Source organism: Marmota monax, unplaced genomic scaffold, assembly GCF_021218885.2.
Source record: "Marmota monax isolate L192 unplaced genomic scaffold, Marmota_monax_Labrador192_F-V1.1 WCK01_AAM20220418_F8-fsc00112, whole genome shotgun sequence".
NCBI lineage: Eukaryota > Metazoa > Chordata > Mammalia > Rodentia > Sciuridae > Marmota > Marmota monax.
This window is the reverse complement of record NW_026692073.1, coordinates 3,522,657-3,544,381: the sequence shown is the minus strand read 5'-3', so window position 1 is coordinate 3,544,381 and position 21,725 is coordinate 3,522,657. Positions and strand designations below refer to the sequence as shown.

The following is a 21,725-nucleotide window of genomic DNA, read 5'->3' as shown; positions in this document are numbered from 1 at the left end:
CCTCCATTACTCCTCCCACCTCACTTATTGAAATGGTGGCAAATTGCTTCATGACCCTTCTTACACCCCAAATATGCTATCAAAGAGCCATGATGTGACAATGTCCTCCAGATGTAAGAGCAGAAGAGGGAGATACTATGCAACTCGACCAGTGGCTCATTTGTAATCTTAAAGCTGGGACAAGATCTGGTGATGAATTGGGAGATGAGAGTGAGCAGGGAGCTGGAATAGTGTGGGCAATACAATCTAGTCCTTCAATTAGATACGTTTTTCCCTCCATCTGACATTTAGCATTTCATGTCTAATTGCCTTTTGTCTGCCTTTAAAAATATTGCCCAATTGTCACAAGATGCCATGTTATTGATTTTGTTTTATTTGACACAAGTACTGCTCTGTTATCAACTGAATGTTGGCTTCCAGCTTTTCCTTAGATCAAAAATGAGCAATTTTCGACTAGAGGCAAAACTCTTTTCATGGTTATCTGTCAACTGTCACAGAACATCCATAGAAGCCTCTGGAAGAGCAAAAAAAAAATCCTATAAAATACCATGTATACCACATTTGTTTTCAATTGATTTTGTCTTCCAAATTTGTGTGAAGTGCCTAATGTTTTGAAAATCAGACCAGATTTAAATGAAGAACAGTATCCCACTCTCTTAAATACCTCCAGAGAAAATCCTTCGATAATCTGAATCATTATCCTGTAAGAATTAAATCATGTACATCTGGATAATCATGCTCAAAGACATGTATGTGTCTTTAAAAAGCAGACTACACCTATACACTGAAAAACAATAACAAACCTGATTGTGTTACGAAATTTTCCAGATGTTTAGCTTGACATTGTTGGAACATCTGTAATTCAAGCTGGAGGCTTCCTTGTGTGTACCCTCAAGGCTCAATTTCATTATGTAACAATTAGCCTAAATGGCTGGTAATTAGACCTATCTGTAGCTTCTAAGGGGAAAAGAAATGTCTTGGAGGGAGTCTCCAAAAGTATAAGGAAAACAAAGCAATTCTTGCTTCTTGTCTCTAGTGCTCTGGAGGCTGCCTGACATAATCTCAGAAGAGACTCCAAGATTTTGAACAGGAAGTTAACAGCCTCGACAAACCCACCCAGAGGTATCTCCCTTACCTGGTTACAAAACAGAGGCTGGCACTGAGCCGCGAAGCACTGCACGACTCCATTTCTGCACACACACTTGGCACACTGGCTCAGCCTCCAGTCCTCCCCATCCTCAAACACACGGCCTTCATAGGAACAGGGTTCTGGAAGGTCGAAGGAGTCAGCATTAGTGGAAGAACTGTGTGTGCTGATCTCAGGGCTAACCGCACAGGTAAGCCCTGTGGTCTGGTTCAGGGTGCACAGTAGGAGGCTCTTGGGACTTAAAGCTCTGCAGTCACTGCTACCTTGAAATCTCTTAGTCTGTGTTTTGTAAGTGAAGGAGGGGACATGATGCCTCAGCCCATGCATGGTCCCACCTCCTACTGGCTTCCTGGGTTGGGCTCTCAGCTGCCTGGTGTCCCCAGCCCCAGCCCAATGAAGGCTTCCCCCCTCCAGTGGGGACCTTGGTGTGGGTTCCAGGAAGCTGCATGTGCCCTATGCACCAAGTCATAGGATGGGGCCCAGTGTGCCTAGGAGAGTCTTCATTCACCAATCAAGTATCCCCAGGCCCCAAGGAGTACAACATTAAATAGCAAATAAAAAACATGGCAGATGGAAAGAGAGAGAGAGACCTGGAGACGACAGAGGCAAAGAAAAAGCATTTTCCCCTGCTTTTTAAATAAAGGAGTCTGGAATTTTATAAATTAGGTAGTGGGGGCTGGGTGATCCTCCAACTTCTCAAGGAAAAAATGCTTCCAATGTCTTTTCTCATGGAGGGCCCATGAGAAAGCCTCTTAAGACCTAAGAGAGAATCCCACAAACTCAGACAGCACCTTCCCCTACCACTGGACTCCGTTGTTCATGCATTTTCACTTGCTGGGTCACTTGGCCCCAAAACCACTGCCAATCCTTTTCTGGCGGGTGATGACTGAAATGCATAGGCAAGCATTCTACTCATCATTTCCTGAGCACACTTTTTAATACTTGGAACAGTTCTCCAGAGAAATGGGTTGCCAGGTGTAGAACAAGTGGTATGGGAAAGAAATTAGGGATCTTTTTAAAGTGAAAGGGCAAGAACAGAGTATAGGCTGCAGATGCTACTGAATAAAAGAGGTATTCCAGCTATTATAAGTCACAAGAAGGCATCATGCAGCAACGACAATAATTTATGTTTATCATAAAGACTATTCTATTTAGTCGTATAAATGGAAGGGACATGTTACTTTAGTACAATAAAAGGGGTACATGGACCAAGCACAGATTCTAAGGAGAGGGCCTGGAGTCTGACCTTGGCTTGCTGAACAAAAGTTGGATGCCTCAGTTTGTAACAGGATTAATCCCTTCAGTGAGGATGCAACAAAGGCTAACAAAAAACTTCTTTTTGTTGAGAATGCCTGAGAGAAAGATATTGTGTCATCTCAAAGGCCAGTTGACAGAATTAGTGCTAGCAATATGATATGGAGAAGAGATTTGGTTGTTCTCTCCACCAAGGAGCAGGAGGAACTATGTTGGCCTTGTGGAATCATATCAAAAGATCGTCTCCCTCCTCCCTTTTCCTCTTGGGGGCTGTAAAAGCAGAGTGAGGCATCTGGCCAAGGCAAAATCAATCAATCAATCAGAGACTAGCAGAATCCTAAACTGGGAATGGAATTTAAGGATTTTTTTCCTATCTCACTCTCTGATACCTCTCTCCCTACCAAGTGCAAGGTTACAACTGGGTTCCAATAAGGCATGAGTTAGAGATCTTTGAGCCACACAGGACAAGGAGACAAGAGTCTGGGTGCCACCATGTAACCTCAAAGGCAACAAGCCCATACTCACTCCCAGGGCCCACGCAGACTGGGCAGCAGCTCCCTTCAGGGATGAATTCCAGCTCCTGGGGTCCACATGACAAGCGTGGGCATGGCTGGGGGGTGCACCTTACTTCCCCATGAGTGCAAGAGCACACACTACATGGGGAAGAGGCCCACTCTGTCCCATGCTGTGAATCAAGGGAGAAAAGAAGAATCAGAAGGTTAGTTCCAGAATATAAGCCTCATTAGCCAAACAGAAACAAATCTTCCCTTATACAAACTGAGGATGAAGCTCAGGAAAGGTGGAAGAAGGCTTGAAAAGTTGAAACCAAGGTTTGCATTTTTCCAAGTTGGAGACCAGTTTAAATATAGACTTTTGTTCTATTATCACTAAGATTTTATATTTGAAAGTTTCAGAAAAACATAAGAAGAAAATAAAAATGACCTGAATCCCATCATTAAAAAATTCTATAAAACCCCAAGTAAAATATACACACATTTACTATGGTTTTTTGGGGTGTGTGTGTGTGTGTGTGTGTGTGTGTGTGTGATGGTTCTGTCACTTTTCTTTTTTTTCAAGATGGGATCTCACTATGTTTTCCACACTGGTCTCAAATTCTTGGGTTCAATCAATCCTCCTGCCTCAGCCTCCCAAGTATCTGGAACTACATGCATACTCCACCACACCCTGCCTATCTTGTTTATGGTTTTTTGATGGTATTGGGGATTGAACCCATGACCTCACAAATGCTAAGCACATGCTTTACCAGTGAGCTATATCCACAGTCATTTTCAATAGTTCTTGCTCTTTTTCATTTCTTTAACTTTATTTTTCATCCATATTTATCCCCCCCTCCTGTTCCAATGACCTTATAATCTTGGGGAAGGTGTGATAGTCAAGAAGAGGTTCCTGCTCCATCCAGTTCTCCCACAAACTGTACAGAAGAGACATTCCCAGTGAATGTGTCTATCCACACATGCAGAATGCTCCTAAGCCACTTAATGCTGGAATACCATGTTCTCAAAGCATTTTGTCTGGGATCTAAGAGATCCAGGTTTTGAGCTATCCTTGATATTACTAAGTGCCTAAAGTATCTATAGGAGTCACTGTCGATGTGATGCAGAATAAACCAGCATGTAAAAAGCTACAACCATGCCACTAATTAGGAAAATAGCTGCCAAAGTATATATTCTTGACCGCAGAATGGAATACTGGTGGCCTTTCCCGAGATAGAAGAAAAAAGTAGTTTAATGAACTTTTCCACCTGCAATGTTTTCTGAAACCACTCTCCTTTGTCTCACAGATAGCATCTGACTAATATCCAATTCAGCACAAATCACATATGGACTTTTATTAAAATATCACACATTCTAGACACTCCATCACCTAAATACAATCTGGGGTTTACAACTACAAGTGTCATTGAGAAACATGAAAATAATTATCCTCTTGTGTCCCTTCAAACTAGCATCCAGAATAGTTTTTCATTTTTCTCAAACACAAAGCAGCCATCTTACCTGAACAAGTCAGTATTCTTTTATTCTGCAAATTGTTGCCAGGTTGCAAGCAATGCCAAATCTAATGTTATAAAATTATTAGAAACCTGGATATTATTGTAACAATAATAGTAACAGGTAGTTGTGATCATCCAATGATTTGGGAACCCAGCCCTCATCTTACTATCATAATTATTCTCCTCTAGAGAGACTTACAGGGAGTGCAAGAGGAAAATAATGCATGTGAACTCTCTCAGAAACCAGGATTTCCTTGACCACCTGCAAATTTTCAGGTTAATTCAACCCATTCTGCCGTGGGAACAGGGGTAAGTGGCTTAATTTTCATTAATCTCAGCTTCCTTGACTATAAAAATGAAATGGTAGGATGTCCCCTTCCTTTGTTTCCTACAAAGTTTCAATGAGGAAGACTGTCAGAGAGCCGCAAGGGATGGGCAAGCACAGGCACTCACTCAAGACACAGTCAAGGCTGCCAGGGGAGTCTTGGCCAAAGAGCACAAATATGCAGTTACAAGATGAACGAGTTTTGGCATACATAATAACAGATGCATTAATTTGTGGTATCATTAAACAATGTGTATGTGTATCAAATCATCACACAGGATGTGTGATCCATTTTTATTTGTCAATTAAATATTCAAAAATAAAAAAGAAGTTGCTCAATCATCTCCCCTCTTTTTACTGCATGAGTTCAGGGTCTTCCTCCTGTTTTTATACTTTTGTGCTGATTATGAGTAGTGGGGATAGAGATGGATACAAAGGCCAAGTCATCTCCCATCAATTTTTACTTCTGCTATGATTACATATAAAACTTCAAATTCAGCACAGCATATAAACACTCAAGTTCACAAATTATAGGCTAATAAAAGACAAAGTGCCACTGACCTTTGACATTTATACATAGAAAATCCTAAGTATAAAACAAAGGAAAAACTTGTAAAATAAAACTTAATAGGCTCTGATAAATTAAAATTTTTAAATCTGTCAAAAACATAAACAAATGAAAAGCCAATGATAAACTGATTTTAAAAAATTAACCATAATATATAAAAGCACTTACAAGCAATAAGAAAGATGAATATTCCCAATAATGCCAAAAAGCTTATGAACGTTCAACTTTATGAATTACACATAAATAGTAATTAAAATAAAAACTGGATGACATTTTTTAAGATAAGATATGGGAGGAGCTTTAAATTCATAGTATCTAGTGCTGGTGAAGCTGCGGTGAAATAGGATTTGCCAGCAGAGACCTGTCTTACTGTAGCACCTGGAATATGAATGCAGGTAGGCCTCACCCAGGTGGTCATACTAGAAAGGAGGCTGCATGGTCTGTGTGATGCCCACTGGGCCCATGGCTAGATGCAGACATTTAAAATGGAATGTTAATGATGACAGGCATCACAGCTTCAACACCCAAAGTCTTTAGTGCTTCAACCTACAAATTTTGCTTTTTAAGTTATCTGAACAAAATGATCAACAATACACAAAGGCTTAAATACAAGGAATTCCATCTCATTTTTCATAGTGAAATTGGAAATATTTTAGTGAAAACTGAAAAGCTACCCAAATGCTTAATAATAGGGAATAATGTTCTCCAAGGGTATCCTAGGGAATTATTTACAATACAGTGTAAAAAGAACATAAACCATATACACAGCATAAATCCAATTATGTTAAACCATATATAGAAACTGAGCCCAGTGGCACACAGCTATTACCCTAGCAACTTGGGAGACTGAGGCAGGAGGATCTCAAGTTCAAAGCCCACCTCAGCAACTTAGCATGGCCCTAAACCACTTAGCAAGACCCTGTCTTAATAAATAAATAAATGAAGGGTGGGTGGGGAAGTTACGGTAATAGTTCACTAATAGAGCGCTCCTGGGTTCAATACCCAGTACCCCAAAACAAACAAATAGATCTATATGTATTTATCTATCTATGTCCACTGTCAGCTCCTGCCAAAAAAAACCCTGAGAAAATATTAATGGTGTTTTTTCAAAGTATTGGGGTATTTGTGACAGAGTATTTGTGACCTTTTTTCTGCTTATACTTCTATTTTCTAAATTTTCACCAATAAAATATTCTTATTTTTGTCACCACAAAGCAAATTACTGTTTAAAATATCTAATGATTCTTTTAGATAGCTTAAATAAAGTCAAATTTGAAGGCTGTTTAAAGCTACTTGAAGTGAAATACTCTATTTTATTAAAAGTTAGGAGGCTATTTCTAAACATCTAGACATTTCAGTTCATTAAAACAGAGCTTGTTTCTGTTAACACTGAAAAGCACTGTTTTTTTTTCTTTTCTTTTTTTTTTTAATTTTTTATTGTTGGCTGTTCAAAACATTACATAGTTCTTGATATATCATATTTCACAATTTGATTCAAGTGGGTTATGAGCTCCCATTTTCACCCCATATACAGATTGCAGAATCACATCAGTTACACATCCATTGATTTACATATTGCCATACTAGTGTCTGTTGTATTCTGCTCCCTTTCCTATCCTCTACTATCCCCCCTCCCCTCCCCTCCCCTCCCCTCTTCTCTCTCTGCTCCCTCTACTGACATTCGTTTGTCCCCATTATATTATTTTTCCCCTTCCCCTCACTTCCTCTTGTATGTACTTTTGTATAACTCTGAGGGTCTCCTTCCATTTCCATGCATTTTCCCTTCTCTCTCCCTTTCCCTCCCACCTCTCATCCCTGTTTAATGTTAATCTTCTTCTCATGCTCTTCGACCCTACTCTGTTCTTAGTTACTCTCCTTATATCAAAGAAGACATTTGGCATTCGTTTTTTAGGGATTGGCTAGCTTCACTTAGCATAATCTGCTCTAATGCCATCCATTTCCCTGTAAATTCTATGATTTTGTCATTTTTTAATGCAGAGTAATACTCCATTGTGTATAAATGCCACATTTTTTTTTATCCATTCATCCATTGAAGGGCATCTAGGTTGGTTCCACAGTCTAGCTATTGTGAATTGTGCTGCTATGAACATCGATGTAGCAGTGTCCCTGTAGCATGCTCTTTTTAGGTCTTTAGGGAATAGACCGAAAAGGGAATAGCTGGGTCAAATGGTGGCTCCATTCCCAGCTTTCCAAGAAATCTCCATACTGCTTTCCAAATTGGCTGCACCAATTTGCAGTCCCACCAGCAATGTACAAGTGTACCCTTTTCCCCACATCCTCGCCAGCACTTGTTGTTGTTTGACGTCATAATGGCTGCCAATCTAACTGGAGTGAGACGGTATCTTAGGGTGGTTTTGATTTGCATTTCTCTGACTGCTAGAGATGGTGAGCATTTTTTCATGTACTTGTTGATTGATTGTATGTCCTCCTCTGAGAAGTGTCTGTTCAGGTCCTTGGCCCATTTGTTGATTGGGTTGTTTGTTCTCTTATTGTCTAATTTTTTGAGTTCTTTGTATACTCTGGATATTAGGGCTCTATCTGAAGTGTGAGGAGTAAAGATTTGTTCCCAGGATGTAGGCTCTCTATTTACCTCTCTTATTGTTTCTTTTGCTGAGAAAAAACTTTTTAGTTTGAGTAAGTCCCATTTGTTGATTCTAGTTATTAACTTTTGTGCTATGGGTGTCCTATTGAGGAATTTGGAGCCCGACCCCACAGTATGTAGATCGTAGCCAACTTTTTCTTCTATCAGACAGCGTGTCTCTGATTTGATATCAAGCTCCTTGATCCATTTTGAATTAACTTTTGTGCATGGCGAGAGAAAGGGATTCAGTTTCATTTTGTTGCATATGGATTTCCAGTTTTCCCAGCACGATTTGTTGAAGATGCTATCCTTCCTCCATTGCATGCTTTTAGCCCCTTTATCAAATATAAGGTAGTTGTAGTTTTGTGGATTGGTTTCTGTGTCCTCTATTCTGTACCATTGGTCCACCCGCCTGTTTTGGTACCAGTACCATGCTGTTTTTGTTACTATTGCTCTGTAGTACAGTTTGAAGTCTGGTATCGCTATACCGCCTGATTCACCCTTCCTGCTTAGCATTGTTTTTGCTATTCTGGGTCTTTTGTTTTTCCATATGAATTTCATGATTGCTTTCTCTATTTCTACAAGAAATGCCGTTGGGATTTTGATTGGCATTGCATTAAACCTATAGAGAACTTTTGGTAATATCGCCATTTTCATGATGTTAGTTCTGCCTATCCATGAACAGGGTATATTTTTCCATCTTCTAAGATCTTCTTCTATTTCTCTCTTTAGGGTTCTGTAGTTTTCATTGTATAAGTCTTTCACCTCTTTTGTTAGGTTGATTCCCAAGTATTTTATTTTTTTTGAAGATATTGTGAATGGAGTGGTTGTCCTCATTTCCATTTCAGAGGATTTGTCGCTGATATACAGGAATGCCTTTGATTTATGCGTGTTGATTTTATATCCTGCCACTTTGCTGAATTCATTTATTAGCTCTAATAGTTTCTTTGTAGACCCTTTTGGGTCTGCTAGGTATAGAATCATGTCATCTGCAAATAGTGATAATTTAAGTTCTTCTTTTCCTATTTTGATGCCTTTAATTTCTTTCGTCTGTCTAATTGCTCTGGCCAGTGTTTCGAGAACTATGTTGAACAGAAGTGGTGAGAGAGGGCATCCCTGTCTTGTTCCAGATTTTAGAGGGAATGCCTTCAGTTTTTCTCCATTCAGAATGATGCTAGCCTGAGGCTTAGCATAGATTGCTTTTACAATATTGAGGTATGTTCCTGTTATCCCTAGTTTTTCTAGAGTTTTGAACATAAAGGGATGCTGTACTTTGTTGAATGCTTTTTCCGCATCTATCGAGATGATCATATGGTTCTTATTTTTAAGTCTATTGATGTGGTGAATAACATTTATTGATTTCCGTATATTGAACCAGCCTTGCATCCCAGGGATGAATCCTACTTGATCATGTTGCACAATTTTTTTGATATGTTTTTGTATCCGAGTGGCCAGAATTTTATTGAGGATTTTTGCATCTAGGTTCATTAGAGATATTGGTCTGTAGTTTTCTTTCTTTGAAGTGTCTTTGTCTGGTTTAGGTATCAGGGTGATGTTGGCCTCGTAGAATGAATTTGGAAGTTCTCCCTCTTTTTCTATTTCCCGAAGTAGCTTGAAAAGTATTGGTATTAGTTCTTCTTTAAAGGTTTTGTAAAACTCTGCTGTATACCCATCCGGTCCTGGGCTTTTCTTAGTTGGTAGTCTTTTGATGGTTTCTTCTATTTCCTCAATTGATATTGGTCTGTTTAGGTTGTCTATATCCTCCTGACTCAATCTGGGCAGATCATATGACTTAAGAAATTTATCTATGCCTTCACTATCTTCTAATTTATTGGAGTATAAGGATTCAAAATAATTTTTGATTATCTTCTGTATTTCTGAAGTGTCTGTTGTGATATTGCCTCTTTCATCCCGTATGTTAGTAATTTGAGTTCTCTCTCTTCTTCTCTTCGCTAGCATGGCTAAGGGTCTGTCGATTTTGTTTATTTTTTCAAAGAACCAACTTTTAGTTTTGTCAATTTTTTCAATTGTTTCTTTTGTTTCGATTTCATTAATTTCAGCTCTGATTTTCATTATTTCTTGCCTTCTACTTCTTTTGCTGTTGTTTTGCTCTTCTTTTTCAAGGATTTTGAGATGAAGTATGAGATCATTTATTTGTTGGTTTTTTCTTTTTTTAAGGAATGAACTCCAAGCAATGAATTTTCCTCTTAAAACTGCTTTCAATGTGTCCCATAGATTCCGATATGTTGTGTCTGTGTTTTCATTAATCTCTAAGAATTTTTAAATTTCTTCCTTGATGTCTTCTATAACCCATTGATCGTTCAGTAACCTATTGTTCATTCTCCAAGTGATGTATTCTTTTCCCTTCCTTCTTTTATCGTTGATTTTCAGTTCCATTCCATTATGATCAGATAGGATGCATGGTATTATCTCTACTCCTTTATATTGTCTAAGAGTTTCCCTGTGACACAATATATGATCTATTTTTGAGAAGGATCCATGTGCTGCTGAGAAAAAAAGTGTAACTGCTTGATGTTGGGTGGTATATTCTATATATGTCAATTAAGTCTAGGTTATTAATTGTGTTATTGAGTTCTATAGTTTCCTTATTCAACTTTTGTTTGGAAGATCTGTCCAGTGGTGATAGAGGTGTGTTGAAGTCTCCCATGATTATTGTATGGTGGTCTATTAGACTCTTGAACTTGAGAAGAGTTTGTTTGATGAACATAGCTGCACCATTGTTTGGGGCATATATATTTATGATTGTTATGTCTTGTTGGTATATGGTTCCCTTGAGCAGTATGTAGTGTCCCTCTTTATCCCTTTTGATTAACTTTGGCTTGAAATCTATTTTATTTGATATGAGTATGGATACTCCTGCTCGTTTCCGAAGTCCATATGAGTGATATGATTTTTCCCAACCTTTCACCTTCAGCCTATGTATGTCTTTTCCTATCAAATGCGTCTCCTGTAGGCAGCATATTGTTGGGTCTTGTTTTGTGATCCATTCTACTAGCCTGTGTCTCTTGATTGGTGAGTTTAAGCCATTAACATTTAGGGTTATTATTGAGATATGGGTTGTTCTTCCAGCCATATTTGTTTATTTCTGTTACTAAACATGGTTTGTTTTCCTCTTTGATTATTTTCCCCCCTTTAGTGTCCTACCTCCCACTGTTGGTTTTCATTGTTATTTTCCATTTCCTCTTCCTGTAATGTTTTGCCAAGGATGTTTTGAAGAGATGGTTTTCTAGCTGCAAATTCTTTTAACTTTTGTTTATCGTGGAAGGTTTTAATTTCATCTTCCATCCTGAAGCTTAATTTCGCTGGAAACACAATTCTTGGTTGGAACCCATTTTCTTTCAGTGTTTGAAATATGTTATTCCAGGATCTTCTAGCTTTCAGAGTCTGTGTTGAAAGATCAGCTGTTATCCTGATTGGCTTACCCCTAAATGTGATCTGCTTCCTTTCTCTTGTAGCTTTTAAAATTCTCTCCTTATTCTGTATGTTGGGCATCTTCATTATAATGTGTCTAGGTGTGGGTCTCTTATGATTTTGCACATTCGGCGTCCTGTAGGCTTCTAGGATTTGGGGTTCTGTCTCATTCTTCAAGTCTGGGAAGTTTTCTCGTATTATTTCATTGAATAGATTGCTCATTCCTTTGGTTTGAAACTCTGTCCCTTCCTGTATCCCAATGACTCTTAAATTTGGTCTCTTGATGTTATCCCATATTTCTTGCATGTTCTGCTCATGGTTTCTTAACAGTCTTGCTGAGCTGTCTATGTTCTTTTCAAGTTGAAATACTTTATCTTCATTGTCTGATGTTCTGTCTTCTAAGTGTTCTACTCTGCTGGTAGTATTCTCAATTGAGTTTTTAAGTTGGCTTATTGCTTCCTGCATTTCTAGGATTTCTGTTTGTTTGTTTTTTATAACCTCTATTTCCCTGTATAGTTGATCTTTTGCTTCTTGGATTTGTTTATGTAATTCATTGTTGAAGTGATCTTTCATTGTCTGATTTTGCTGTCTGATGTCTTCCTTGAGACTCCAGATCATCTGAAGCATGTATATCCTGAATTCTTTATCTGACATTCCATCTGCTGCAGCTATTACCTCTTCTAACGTTGAGTTGACCTGCAATGCTTTTGGTCCTTTCTTTCCTTGTCTCTTCATACTGTTCGCGTTCCTTTCTACTTGGTGAAACTGTTGTGCTATTGAATTTTCCCCCTATATATTTATATTGGTCTTGTATAGTTGCAAAGTCTCCCTCGCAGGCGCGGGCGGCGGCTCTGTCCCTCTGCGGGCCGCTAGGCTTGTTCTGTCGGTGGTCACAGTTCTGTCTACTTTGCAGGCGCAGGCAGCGGCACTGCCCCTCTGCAGGCCTCTAGGGCTGTACTGCCAGTGGGTCGCAGGTCCGCCTACCTTGCAGGCGCGGGGGGGGGGCGGCTCTACCCTTCCTCAGGCCACTGGGCCTGTTCTGTCTCTCGGTTGCAGGTCTGGCCTGTTCTGATGGTGGTCACAGTTCCGTCTACCTTGCAGGCGCGGGGGGAAGGGGGCGGCTCTGCCTCTCAGCAGGCCGCTGCTCCTCTTCTGCCGGTGGGTCGCAGGCCCGCCTACCTTGCAGGAGTGATTGGAAGCTCTGCCACTCCGCGGGCCACTGGGCCTTTTCTGTCAGTGGTCACAGTTCCGCCTACCTGACAGGCGCGGGGGTAGGGGGCGGCTCTGCCCCTCAGCAGGCCGCTGGGCCTGTTCTGTGGGTGGTCACAGTTCCCTCTACCTTGCCGGCGCAGGGGGAGGGGGCGGCTCTGCCTCTCAGCAGGCCGCTGCTCCTCTTCTGCCGGTGGGTCGCAGGCCCGCCTACCTTGCAGGAGTGATTGGAAGCTCTGTCCCGCCGCGGGCCACTGGGCCTTTTCTGTCGGTGGTCACAGTTCCCCTACCTGGCAGGCGCAGGGGGTGTGGGGCGGCTCTGCCCCTCAGCAGGCCGCTGGGCCTGCTCTGTGCATGGTCACAGTTCCCTCTACTTTGCCAGCACAGGGGGAGGGGGCGGCTCAGCCTCTCAGCAGGCCGCTGTTCCTCTTCTGCCGGTGGGTCACAGGCCCACCTACCTTGCAGGAGTGATTGGAAGCTCTGTCCCGCCGCGGGCCACTGGGCCTTTTCTGTCGGTGGTCACCGTTCCACCTACCTAGGAGGCGCGGGGGGTGGGGGGCGGCTCTGCCCCTCAGCAGGCCGCTGGGCCTGCTCTGTGCGTGGTCACAGTTCCCTCTATCTTGCCGGTGCAGGGGGAGGGGGCGGCTCTGCCTCTCAGCAGGCCGCTGCTCCTCTTCTGCCGGTGGGTCGCAGGCCCGCCTACCTTGCAGGAGTGATTGGAAGCTCTGTCCCACCGCGGGCCACTGGGCCTTTTCTGTCGGTGGTCACCTGGCAGGCGCGGGGGGTGGGGGGTGGCTCTGCCCCTCAGCAGGCCGCTGGGCCTTCTCTGTGCGTGGTCACAGTTCCCTCTACCTTGCCGGTGCAGGGGGAGGGGGCGGCTCTGCCTCTCAACAGGTCGCTGCTCCTCTTCTGCCGGTGGGTCGCAGGCCCGCCTACCTTGCAGGAGTGATTGGAAGCTCTGTCCCGCCGAGGGCCACTGGGCCTTTTCTGTCCGTGGTCACAGTTCCCCTACCTGGCAGGCGCGGGGGGTGGGGGGCGGCTCTGCCCGTCAGCAGGCCGCTGGGCCTGCTCTAGCACTGTTGTTTTTAAACACTTGTAATCACATCATGGTTCAGACGGAGACCAAAAAATTAACTATAATAACAACCTGTCAATCATCAAGCCTTTTCATCTGTAAAATGAGAGGGCTACGTTAGTGAAACCCTTCAGTACTTTTGAGCTCTATGATCTTGTGAATCTATTATTTAACTCAGGAGACACAAAACTAAGCAATGGATTCTCCCTTCACAATGAGCTTAAGAATTATGGGAATAACAAAGAACATGTAATAGGGAAACTCCTTGATGTCACAGCTACAAAAACAGCTTCAGTTGGTGATGCGAAGTCTGCAGAGTGATGAATGACTCTCTTATCTCTTGAGAAAATAGGTCACATATGTTCCCTTCTAAGTTTGTCTCCTACACCTATCCCTGGAAGAGCAACACCTTCCCAGAGTGTTCCAAGGATTGATAATGCATGCAAAGCAGCCAACCTAAAGATCAAGGAGTTCCACACATGCTGAATTTTACTTATACACATATAAATAATTTTATAGTGTCCTCCATATCCATTTACAAGAGCATTATTTTTAAAATATTTTTAGTTGTTGGTGAACCTTTATTTAATTTATTTGCATGTGGTGCTGAGAATCAAATCCAATGCCTCACACATGCTAGGCAAGCGCTCTTCCACTGAGCTACAATCCCAGCCCATACAAGAGCATTATTTTTAAAAAACACTGTGGTAGCAAAGAGCTTTGTAAAATCAAGGAATAACAGATGCACAAAGCAAGGCTCCCACAAGACCCAGTTTTAGCTGTGCCATCTTAACCTTGCTAATATCCATTTGAAAATATCAGACTTTGACATGGGCAAAAGCAAATTCCGCAGACAACATCTTAAATATATTCTTCTGCATAGTCAACTAATAAGTTAGCTTAGCTGTTTGCATAAGTCCAAAAGAAAGATAAGATCATAAAGCTTTTACTTTGGCTTTCTGACAGAACAAAAATATTTTTTTTCATATAATTTGTTCCTGTTATGAAGTTATAAATCCAGCATGCTAAATATCTGGGAATGTTCACAGCATATTATAATTACATCCTCTACTTTGAAGGGAACAGGCCACAGAATTCAACATTCATTTCTTTCCTCACAAACATAAATTACTTCTCTTAACCTCATGGACGGTTAAGCATGAGCCACCCTCTCCTCACTCCTCCCCTCAAGGGGCCTCAACACTAGGGCATTACCACTTGCCATTTTCTTTCTTCAGTGACATGATAGGTGCTTGGATTAAATTAGTAAAAAGGAAGCAAAGGGGATTCATGGTCCTTCCTCCTACCTTTCATGAGGTGATTTGTGGGGAAAGAACAAGGGAAAGGCCAACAAGTCTTTAGGAAACACATTTGAGGGGAGAGTACCGGGAGGTCACAGATGAAGCAGACTCCCCAAATCCTGGCTGTAACAAACCCAACACAAGGCTCCCAAATAACCTGGAGTCAGCCCAAAGCCCTGCATTTTCCTCACTCCAGGAAAGATCTCAGGACTTGTCTAGACCTGCTGGGATGCCAGTTGTAAGTGCTGCTTGCTGCCTGCCCTGTGAGCAGAGGCGTCCTCCCAGGAGGCCCAGCTTCTCACTGGGGGCGGCCCTCTCATGAGGCCTTAAACTCAGCCCATCTCTGAGTTCCCTGGCTTGTAGTACATTTTCTAGGGACAAGATTGCTTCAGCTGATTCCCCTGTGGCCGCATCCCATCTCTCCTAGCTTCTGCTAAATCCCTTAGAGCCAGGCTTCCTCCTCACATCGCCACAGAGTTCTTAACACACCAGGCTATTTTACAGCAGCTGGGAGAGTCTCCATAACCTGCCCTGTGGGAAGCAAGCCAGAGGCCAAAGAAAGGATTACTGCTGTTCAGCAGGAGAGGAAAGTACTCCAGAAACTGCTTACCAAATAAGCTAAAAGGGGGGAAAAAAGAAAGGTGGCAAGATTTAGAAAATTGCCTGGTAGAGCAAGGGACATGGCAAGACTCAGACCAAATCACACAGTGTTAAACCTGCTCAAGAAAATGAATAGGCCAGGCACAGGGGTGCAATCCCAGCAACTCAGGAGACTGAGGCAGGAGGATCACAAGTTCAAAGCCAGCCTCAGCAACTTAGCAAGGCCCTAAACAACTTAACCTGACTAAAATTAGATTTTGTCTCAACTTGAAAAAAAAAAAAAATCAAAATCAATCTCCAGCACTTTTTGAAGAGGCAGACCACTAGCATTTCCCTCCCCTCAAAGCTATAGTTCTCAAAATTCGGCCTTTTCCTCAGTTACATCAAGTACCAAAAATATAATAACATTTTCTGAGGGAATAAATTTTGAAAGTGCACATGGAAAAACAACACATGGCCATGTTCTTATCCAGTTGAGAGATTTCTACATGATGGATTATTGGAGAAGGTGTGAAATGCAAGGGAGACGGGGAGAGGATAGCCAAAAAGAGGACTTTCTGAACGCACATGGCAAACGTAGGCGGCCAAGGGGATTTCTAACCAACCCATGGCAACTCTGTGGCCTCAGAATTGCCCAGCGACACAGGTCAATGACCAACATGCTCTTGGGACGAGGACAGGAGAGGGTGGAGAAAGGATCTGCTAACTGAGTCTTTCACTCATCAATGTATATTAAGCATCCACTTTGGGAAAAGTTCCGGGCCAAGTGCCAGGTTACTTTTGGATAAGAGGCAGAGAAGATAATTATAAAGATATTGAAAATATCATCAAGACTTTCAGGCATCTTAAATTAAGAAGATTTTACATGTGCACAAATGTAGCATTAGAAAGCCATTGGCAAGTGTCATTAGAATAGTCCAAGCAGAATTATTGAACTCAGGTGGCACATGTGCCTGGTGTCAAATCTTATTTGAGAGATCTTTTCCCCACAGATTCGGACCTTATTTTGGCTCCCAACAGCTTGAGCAGCACACAGTGATGGGTAGGTATGAAGACATTCCCAGTGTAAATCCTGTTTGGGTGTCTTTCAACAACGCATTGTGCAAAAGATAAAGAGTAGCTTCCTCATGTAATTAGGAGACAGTGGCTGAAGTAAGATGATCCAGACCCAGGGGAAATGAGCACTGTACTCACTGAGATTTAGGAACACACACTGAATACTAGCTGAGAGTGAATATAGCAAACCCTGCTAACCTATGATCTCTCCTGAATAGGTGGAGGCACTAACTTAGGGAAAGTTTTGTATCAGGTAGAAGATGAAGATTAAATCAAAGAACCTCTCTCCATCACATTCAACCTGGTGCTTCCGGGTAACATTTAAGTATGAGTGAAGATTAACTATTTTCATCATTTCTAATATAAACCTAGCAATGGTGCTTATAATCAGTATTTAATATCTCTAAATTAATCCTAAAGGATCTAGAATGAGAAAATATAATTTTAAAATCTTTAGGATATTTTTCTACTACTGTGATTCTTTACAGGATGGAGAGAAGGGTGTGTGAGCATTTTGCCTACTAAGGAAAATTTGGTCATGTCTGCAGACATTTCTCATTGTCTTGATTAGAGTTTGTTACTAACATCTACTGAGTAGAAGCTAGAGATGATATTAAACACCCTACGATTCATAGGACAGCCCCCAAAATAAGGCCTAAAATGTTGATAGTACTGAAATTGAGAAACTACCTGAATGGGGTAGAATTATAAATTATGGTTCTAAAGACCAAGGTTATCCCACTTATTATTAGTAACATGCATTGGCTATTTGCAATTCAATTTTTTTATATCTTTGAGTAAAGAGTAATATCATCTGCTTTATTCAACAACTCGTGGGTTGTTTATAACTATCAAATAAAATATATATAGTATACAAAAGAAAGGTGATACTTTTCACAACTTCTCGGTATCAACATTCTCATACTACTCATTATTCAATCAGATTTAATCTATAGATATTTATGTAGGGCGAATGGGATAAACAGGACAGTTTGCATCTTATTCAAGAAACCTAATTGCCCATAGTGAGTCAAATGAGTTTCAGATCCTCTGCAGGCCAGGTGGAAAAAAGTCTCCCATCAACCCAAGTTTAACATTCGGATTTCTCTTGTCCACAATCTACAGACACAGAATCAACCTGGGATCAGAAAATACTTACCTCATGGATTCTCTCTTCATGGTGGCAAGATCCAGGAGTCCTCGATACACACTCTGGGCAGCACTGATTGGCAGCTATTTGAAGCACTTCCCCCTAAGCATTTAAAAACAGCTCAGTGTAAAACAGCAACAGCAAACAGAATCACATGGTTCATCAGTCCCCAAGTATCTTAGAGTCTCTAAATCTCACGAGTGTCCACCAGTGACAACAACAGACAGGATAAGTAAATAAACTAACAAAATGATCCTCTGTTAAGAGGAGCTTCTATGAAAGTAATTTCCTTGGGGAAAAAAAAAAAAATCTACATCTTTTCACATGTAATGAAGTGAAGAATTATTTTCACTAGAAATGTTCCACCCAAGAAAGGCAGTCAGGGTGAGAGAAGAAGCCTATTTCCTTGAGGGTAGTATTTTCCTCTATTGGAGAGAGGAAGAAGATTCTGGTGCGTGGGGGATGGCCACTGAGCTGGCAAATCTTCCAGCCATCTTGGTGAGGCCTAACGCTGAGGGGAGCTGAGGGGCTGACAGTTCATTTTTATCTGAGAAGCAGAGTAACCAGGCACTTGGGGGCAGGAGGTTGAAGGACAAAGTTTGTCTAAGAAGTAGCATTGTTGTGGAGGTATCATATGTAAGTACTGTGGGAAGCTGGGTAGAATTCCTGGGCTCCAATAAAAATCTGCCCTGTTTTTCAAGGGTTTTTGTTTGTTTGTTTTTTAATTGCAATTGTGCTTCTGGATAGTATCAAAACAATGGATTACCACTTGATATCTCAAGATTTTTTTTGGAAGTTATCACATATTAACTAACAATGAATTTGCCACTATGAAGAATCTATTAAGAGTTACTAAAAATTGAGTGATAGTGGTAGCATACTTGCCCAGCAATTGTAAGGCCCTGGAATCCATCCCCAGAATTACAATATATATATTTATACACACACACACACACACACACATACATACACATAGCACAAACAGCAGAAGGTTGGTTTTTGGGGCCCTGTGATTCTCCTATTCGATCCTCTTATTCACATCACTCCTCTGCTATATATCTTAGGATTTCCCCAATTCTAGATGTGGCAGAACAGGCAATGAATGATTCTGACCAATAATGGTAGAAGATTCTTCATTAGCCAAGAAGTCATAACACATCCACAAGATAAAAGTCAACCAAGAATTCAGTCAGTAGAATGAAAAAATAAAATTGTGTGTGTATGTTTGTGTGTGATAATATTTTCTTTGTTATTTTTTGTTGCTTCCATTTAAAAAAAAATTGTGTCTACAAGAAATTCTCACTCATACAACTACATCCGCAAGCGTGTATGGGAAATAGGGCTGAAATTTTACAACAGTTAATCCACTACATAGATAAATACATCAATAACAGTAATCGCCAAATTCTTATTTGCTTGATAAAGAACAAAATTTATATGATATGGGATTTTATAAAATTGCCCATACTGTGCAACATTAATGACTTCTCCGAAAAGTCGCCTCTGAACCCAAATAGAAAAGTACACTTCAATTTCCACTAAGATGGCAATGGAAATTACATTAGCATAATTTCTCCTAAGAATTTCATACAGATAGGAAATGAGATAATCCAGTTGTTTATATTCTAACTTGGCAGCAAGGAGCAAGGGAGAAAGGCAGAGAGAATGGAAAACTTCAAAGAATGTCTTATGCCTCCAAATTAGTTTTCTTTTATTATATAACAACTAATTTTCAGATATGGTCCTCAAAAACCTCATTTCAAAAACATAGTATTCTTTATGTGTGAGTGGCAGAGGGCAAGAAGAAAGGGAGGTTCCCAGCGAGGGTCCATCTGTTGAACTTCCGGTGGGGCATGACAGAGATGAGGTGAAGGAGGATCAAAAAATGTTGCAAGTGTGTGCCTGGAAAATGGGAAGCAAGGAATTCTTGGCACCTGACCATGTAACCCTACACAGCTTGGTGAGCTGTGGACTGCACAAATCACACAAGCCCACTCTTCCTTTGGGCTTTGCCCTGAAGACCAATGAAAGTGACTGCATGGGCAAGAGACATCAAGGATGACTGTCAGGGAAACTGAGCAAGAGGACTTGATTAGGTTCTAGAAGCACAACTAACAATAAGGGATAATTTCATAATTTTAGCTAACATTTATTGAGTGCTCATAAGAGCTAGGTACAGTAGTCTCCTTCCCATGTAGGATACATTTCAAAGCTCCCAGTAGATTCCTGAAACTACATATAGTATAGGACCCTATATATTCTATGTCTTTCTTACATACATACATATGATAAAATTTAATTTATGAATTAGGCTCAGTAAGAGATTAAAAATAATAGCTAATCATAAAAGAGAATAATTATTTTAAAATACTGTGGTAAAAGTTATATAAATGTGATGTCTCTTTCAAAATATCTATTGTACTGTAGATCTTTTCAGTATGTGAATTTCAGTACATTAATGTTTTTCTTCCCAACATCATGATTCTTGAGCTTTGGGGCAATTATGAAGTGAAATAAAGGTTACTAGAACACAGCACTGGCATATCAACACAGTGGATCTAATAACTGAGATGGCTACTAAGCAACTAATGGGCAGACAGCATATACACTGTAGATACACTAAACAAAGGATGATTCAAGTCCTGGACGGAGCAGAACTGTGTAAATATTTCATGACACTACTCAGAATGTCATATGATTTAAAACTAATGAAGTATCCATTTCTGGAATTTTCCAGATAATATTTTCAGACCATGGTTGACAATGCAAAACAACAGGTAAGAAGGCACTACTGTACTAAGCATATATAAGCATGCACAAATATGTTATATGTATATATATATATTGTGTGTGTGTGTGTGTGTGTGTATTATGTGGCACCCAGATCTCAGTTTCTTCTCTACCTTATATCTGAGCATCATTCTGACAGCTTCAGTGTCCATGAAAATGATCAGTCCCACATTCTTTCTTTGTACATTATTGACCACCTCAATTCAAGCAATCCTCACTCCATTTGTCTTGAGAAGGCCCATAGCCATAGGTAAACTTGGAACCTATCTGCACTCTACACTACTGTAGACCAGAGGCCTTCATCTCTCTGAACCTGTGCCTCCTAGTATTTAGCTCTCATTCATCCTCACTCCCACTAACCTTATTTCCCTCAGAGACTCTTGAGCACCTCTTTTCCTAGAAGCCATTCAGCCCCCAGTTGGCATTGTTTTCAACACCCACCACTTCCCATATCTCTACTCTGTCTCTTCATGAGAATGGCAAAATCCCAGTCCCGTATCTATCCCACACTGTGTCTTATCCTCTTTTATACTTGACTGGTGTGCATTGCTGAGAAAAGCATTCCACCATGCAGCTTGGTACCCACAAGTTCATGGCCTCCTGCTCCCATAACACCACCCTTTATCTGACCTTGATCAGTCCCTTTCTCCCCTCACTGACCTCTAACATTCACTTCTCTCATAACTCCCACAAGAATCTCAAAATGTTCACAAAGAAACCTCACTAGGTATGGACTGCATCAGTATCCTCTTCCTTTTCTCATCCCCAGATTTACCTGTATCTGTATTTATCCATGGGTTTTTCTTTCCATTCCTAGAGAATGAGGTTGTTTTCCCACCCCTATCCCATTCCATACTCTGGAATTCACTACAAACTACTCTAATTCATTTTTTCTCTTTCATTCTCCTCCCTCCCAACCTTCATGTCTTCACCTTCTCTCTCCATTCTGGATCATTCCCCTTTTCTCCTAAGGTGATCTTGTTTCTCTCATATATGAACTAAAAAACAAAACAAGTAAAATCCCACCCCTATCCAAGGGATTATTCTACAAATGCTAGCAGAAGCCTTCTCTGCTCATCTGCAATAGTGAAGGAAACAAGATTGCTGCTCTCAAGGAGCTTACAGTCTGGAGGAAGAGCAGACAAAAGGGCATATGCATTCTAGCCAAGAAGTGTAAGAAGGCTAAGCACAAAACACCATGGCGG

At 40.9% G+C, this 21,725-nt stretch overlaps 1 protein-coding gene across 2 annotated transcripts in view; it reads right to left on the bottom strand.

Annotated features, from left to right (window-relative positions):
* Fras1 (Fraser extracellular matrix complex subunit 1) overlaps positions 1 to 21,725 on the bottom strand; it is a 460,021-nt gene that overhangs the window by 247,942 nt on the left and 190,354 nt on the right. For both annotated transcript variants that reach the window (XM_046459197.2, XM_046459211.2), the window contains exons 4-6: positions 17,740 to 17,832; positions 2,927 to 3,086; positions 1,136 to 1,269 (exon numbers count right to left, since the gene is read on the bottom strand). In XM_046459197.2, the coding sequence (XP_046315153.1) occupies positions 1,136 to 1,269; positions 2,927 to 3,086; positions 17,740 to 17,832 (387 nt within the window). The remainder of the gene's footprint in view (positions 1 to 1,135; positions 1,270 to 2,926; positions 3,087 to 17,739; positions 17,833 to 21,725) is intronic.